The 4,255-nt window shown below is 49.2% G+C and overlaps 1 protein-coding gene across 1 annotated transcript; it reads right to left on the minus strand.

The window, feature by feature from the left end:
* Positions 1-2,620: 2,620 nt before the first annotated feature.
* Positions 2,621-3,817, minus strand: LOC105699269 (uncharacterized protein F54H12.2-like). Its single transcript, XM_012424139.1, has one exon. The coding sequence runs from the start codon at positions 3,815-3,817 to the stop codon at positions 2,621-2,623; it is 1,197 nt and encodes a 398-aa protein (XP_012279562.1).
* Between the last annotated feature and the right edge of the window lie 438 nt (positions 3,818-4,255).

Raw genomic sequence — 4,255 nt, forward strand, 5'->3', positions numbered from 1 at the left:
GGCCGGAGTTACCTTGCATCACGGTCCAACACACGTTGACGGCATCGACAAGCTGTTCGAGGTAACGGAGTCGAAGATCCACGGCAAACCGAAAGCTCTTTAATCCGTCGAATGTGGGTTTCTTCAGAATGACGGTAGATTCGTAGTGTTTGCGTTTTTTCTTCGGTGGTTCACCAGCGTTGCTAGGTCCATGCTCCGCCGATGTATCCTTCGACACTCGTTTATCGAAGATGACAGCTTTACCGCCCATACAGACGGTCAGCAGCGTCGTATGCTTTTCCGTGAGCATCGGCTGCTCGAGCGATTGGTAGTCGTCGGAATCCAGGTACGCGGTGATTTTCTCAAAGCTCTCCTCCAGTAGTCGTCGCCACTCCTCGATGCCGAAAGTCACTCCGTGTAGACCACTGGAATTTCCCAGCTGAACCGTCGCCACGAAGACGTCCTTTCCATCGTTGTCCAGGGTAGTCCGCCGCAGTCCGACTCGTATGAATTTGGAGTAAAAAAAATTAAAGCCGTAAAAGCTCGACAGCACGTACTCGTCTCGAGATGAATGACTCATCGTGGTCGTCGTCGTCGTCGCTTCCTTACTTTCCACCGTTTAACCCGACGTCTAACTGTCGAATAATGAAGAACGCGGGGGCTTTCTCGGTATTTATAGTATCCGTGGAATACTGCTTACGCGTCGATTTATGCTATTCGTCCAAAGTCCGTGGCAATGGAGATTGCGCACGCAGAATGGATGAATTCAAAAATGACCATCTCGCGAGGTGTCGGCTTACCCCCAGACGTCTCGAGAACGACGTTGAATTTTATAAAACTGGCGATTCAGCGGTAGGGTTTCAACGAAATTGCAAAGTTGCGGAGATAAACGTCCAAGGACAAGAGCTCGGTACCCGTCTTTCTTCGTCTTCTTCTCCGGATGTTTCGATGCAGTGGCGATTAACCGATGCTTATGGTTTCGGTTGAATTTCATCGGCGACGCGCGCAAAGTCAGAAAACAAAAATCGAGTTGACGCCACGTTCCATGCGCGAGGATAAATTCGTGGACGTTCCGGCGCAGCTGAGAAATGCATTCGGGAACGACAGAGGTTGGATTCCTTTTTTAATAAATAACACAGCAGATTACGATTATACATACATTTTTTCACTTTTATTTAGAATAAACGGAGGTACTTCGGGAATACATTTATTTATTTACTGCCATCGTTTGCGTTTAGAACAGCAGCCCTGGCTACATTGATGATGACTAACGCAATTGACATAACCACTATTTCGCTCCTTTCGACTAACTACGTACGCGGCATAGTATTCGCGAGCTATCTTATCGTTATTTACAGTATCCCGCGTGAATAAACGCTGAAAGCGATGTAGGCTACAACCGCTAGACATAAGATGCAGAAATACCACGCAGAATTGCCCGCAAACGTCGGAAGTCTCGCTCTGAAGCAACTTATTGTTAAAATCGAAATATCGGGAATTTCTTCGGAGTCTTTCCAAGTGTTGGGGTACGATAGACGGCAGCCCGTAGCTGTCGAAGTAGTATCCTCGCCCATCTCTGCCGACGTGCATGGCGATCCAGTGGGTTCCGGGTTTCGTGTGATCATCGGTGCTGACCACGAGAGATGCCGGTTTGATCCGCACCTTTGGTATCTCGTCGGCCGGATACACGCCGATAGTCCTGGAGGGTAGTCCACTCAGTGCCTCGCGAATCTACACGCTGTTCAGGGATGGGGCGTACGCAGTGGAATCGTTTTTTTCGTTTGACCGCTGTTGACCGCCGGGCGGATAGTTCCCGAATGAAGTTGGTACTCCTACCTCCGTTCAATTTAATAACAATAATAATAACGAGCCCTCGTTGCTCACGAAGTGGCGCAGACACCGTCGCCGTCTGGCTCGTCCACCCCTTCGTTACCTAGCTCGGTAGGTTTCTGCTCGTACTCCTGGAGGAGGACGGTATCCGCTGACATCGTGGTGGAGGAGGTGGTGCTGCAAACGGCGCAACTCGGATGACAGTCCGTTTGCTGAGGATCCCTCTGACGAACCAACCACTCGCGTATACGCTTCGCGTTATTTAGCGAGTACGAAAAATGTTTGTTTGCTTTGCGTACACCGTGGTATACGCACTGATCGCCGACTTGAGGAAGATTTTTGAATGAGGGGCACTCCTCCGACTCCTCCAGATTGACGATCTCCCTGTTCATAATGTTGCGCAGGAGATTAGCCTTCTCGCGCCCACGTGCGAATATTCGGCCGGTATGGTAGGTGATGGCCTGCAGATTTTCGTACAATCTTTTGGCCGATACATCCCCGTCGAACCACTCTATTCCAAGATGATGCCTGCTCAGCCAATTGTTTTGCGAGCGAGAACGAGGAGGGTGATCGTTGAAGGGGTAGGGCGATGCGACGATCCAATGCGCGATAAATTCGCTATGCACAGCGACCACGGCTACCTCCTTCGGGATGAAGAGTTCCTCGATGTCGAGGAAACCTTGGATGTCGATTACTAGGTCCATGGTTAACAAAGTCGCTCGAGAGACTGAGCGCGACCACCCACTGCGATGTCCGCGTCGACTTTATGAAAAAAATGCGCTGTCTTCCCCACCTCTCTCTCTCACTCTGCTTAGCCGTTGAAATCTACCAGAACGTAGCGCGATGCGTCTATCTCCAGAACATTCTCGTACTCAGCATAAATGATGCAATTTACCGTCGACGACAGAGCGATCTCGAATCGCACCTCGATTCTTACACTGCCGTGCTTGATGAGGTTCCAATGGGAGTTCTCATTGGCCGAGAGATCGGGTGTCAGACCAAAGGCAAGGAGGCAATAGTCATCGGGATATTTTTCCACATCAATACAATTACCTTGATCGAGAAAATGCGTACCGGTACCAGAAAACAGCGTGTGGTACGCGTCCACGTATAGACGATTCTTGGTAAAATTCGGCCGTAGAGGTTTCGACGGTATTTGAATACCGTCCACATACAGAGACAGATAATTGATGTTGTAGTGCGCAAAATTGAAAGGATCGACTTTGCGATCGCCATTGAAGGCTCTGTTATCCACGAAACCGAGAATGATTCGTTTCGGTAATTGGCCGAGAATCGCGTTATCCAGTGTCTCGCCGTGCAAACCGGCGTGCATCGACATGACCTTCACCTCTACACGCGTGAGCGGGTACTTCACCGTGGTTTTAGCCAGCGCGCGCTCGTGAGACAACAGTATTCCGGGGTTTTTACGGTTTACTCGGCGCACAAGCAGAGTCGCCTCTAGGATGTGTACTTTAAACGAGTCCGTCGGGTCCATGACACAAAACGAGTCGCGGCTGCGCACTAGACGCAAACGTATCTCTACACCGTTTATCAAAAATCGATCTTGATTGAAGACATTGCAGTGTAGATGTCCGATAAGATCGATAGGCTTCCCAACGCCGGCCAAAGCGCAGCGTCGTTTGTGACCCTCGTTATCGCCGTCTAAGCAGTTCATTTTACCGGCTGTATCGCCGTACCACAGCGAGCTCGTAAGATGCGATTTTATAGCATCCGATCCGTAATTCAAGAAGGTCTCGATGTACGCTTTGTACGCGTAGGTGTTATTAGGCGGTGACACGAGTGTCTGGTTGAAGAATACATCCACCTGGTTGAACATGGAGTGCAGAAGATTGTTGACAGGCCCGACGTTTTCCACTTCTTTCAGAATTTTGACCTCGATATCGGAATCTACGGGTTGTAGCACAAGGCGAGCACTGAGCATCGTGTGAGCGAGGTCGAGGTTATTCATCACCGTGCCCTGGCACGACGAATTCGATGGGTGAGTCATCGCTCAACGAGGAAATGGGTTTGTAGTGTTGTTACGTCAAAATTGTAACAATTTATTGATCCGAACCCAGATCAGCTTACCTGCTGCGCGGATCAACAAACCCCCTTTTAGGCCACGAATCTAATCGTAGAGCCAGGGACTGGGGCGTACAGAGGGTCAGGGCGGAATGAATCAAAGCTAGGGGTTCAACAGTAACAATTTTTTATTGATAGGGAACAGTTTGAAATTAATCTACAATTACAAGTACAAATCGCTCAATAGTATGGGGTCGACTTCGTCAACCTCAATTAGGATTATGGTAGACCATGAAGTTCGCAACTACAAGTACACAATAAAATATCGATAGGTCGGAATTTCAAATCGCAGATTTACGTTAGTAAAACCGAAGGGAGATTTCTCCCCAGTCTCTTTAACGTGGGGAAGTAATAGCGGAATTCC

Source organism: Orussus abietinus, unplaced genomic scaffold, assembly GCF_000612105.2.
Source record: "Orussus abietinus isolate OABI.00-Male unplaced genomic scaffold, Oabi_2.0 scaffold542, whole genome shotgun sequence".
Classification (NCBI taxonomy): Eukaryota; Metazoa; Arthropoda; class Insecta; order Hymenoptera; family Orussidae; genus Orussus; species Orussus abietinus.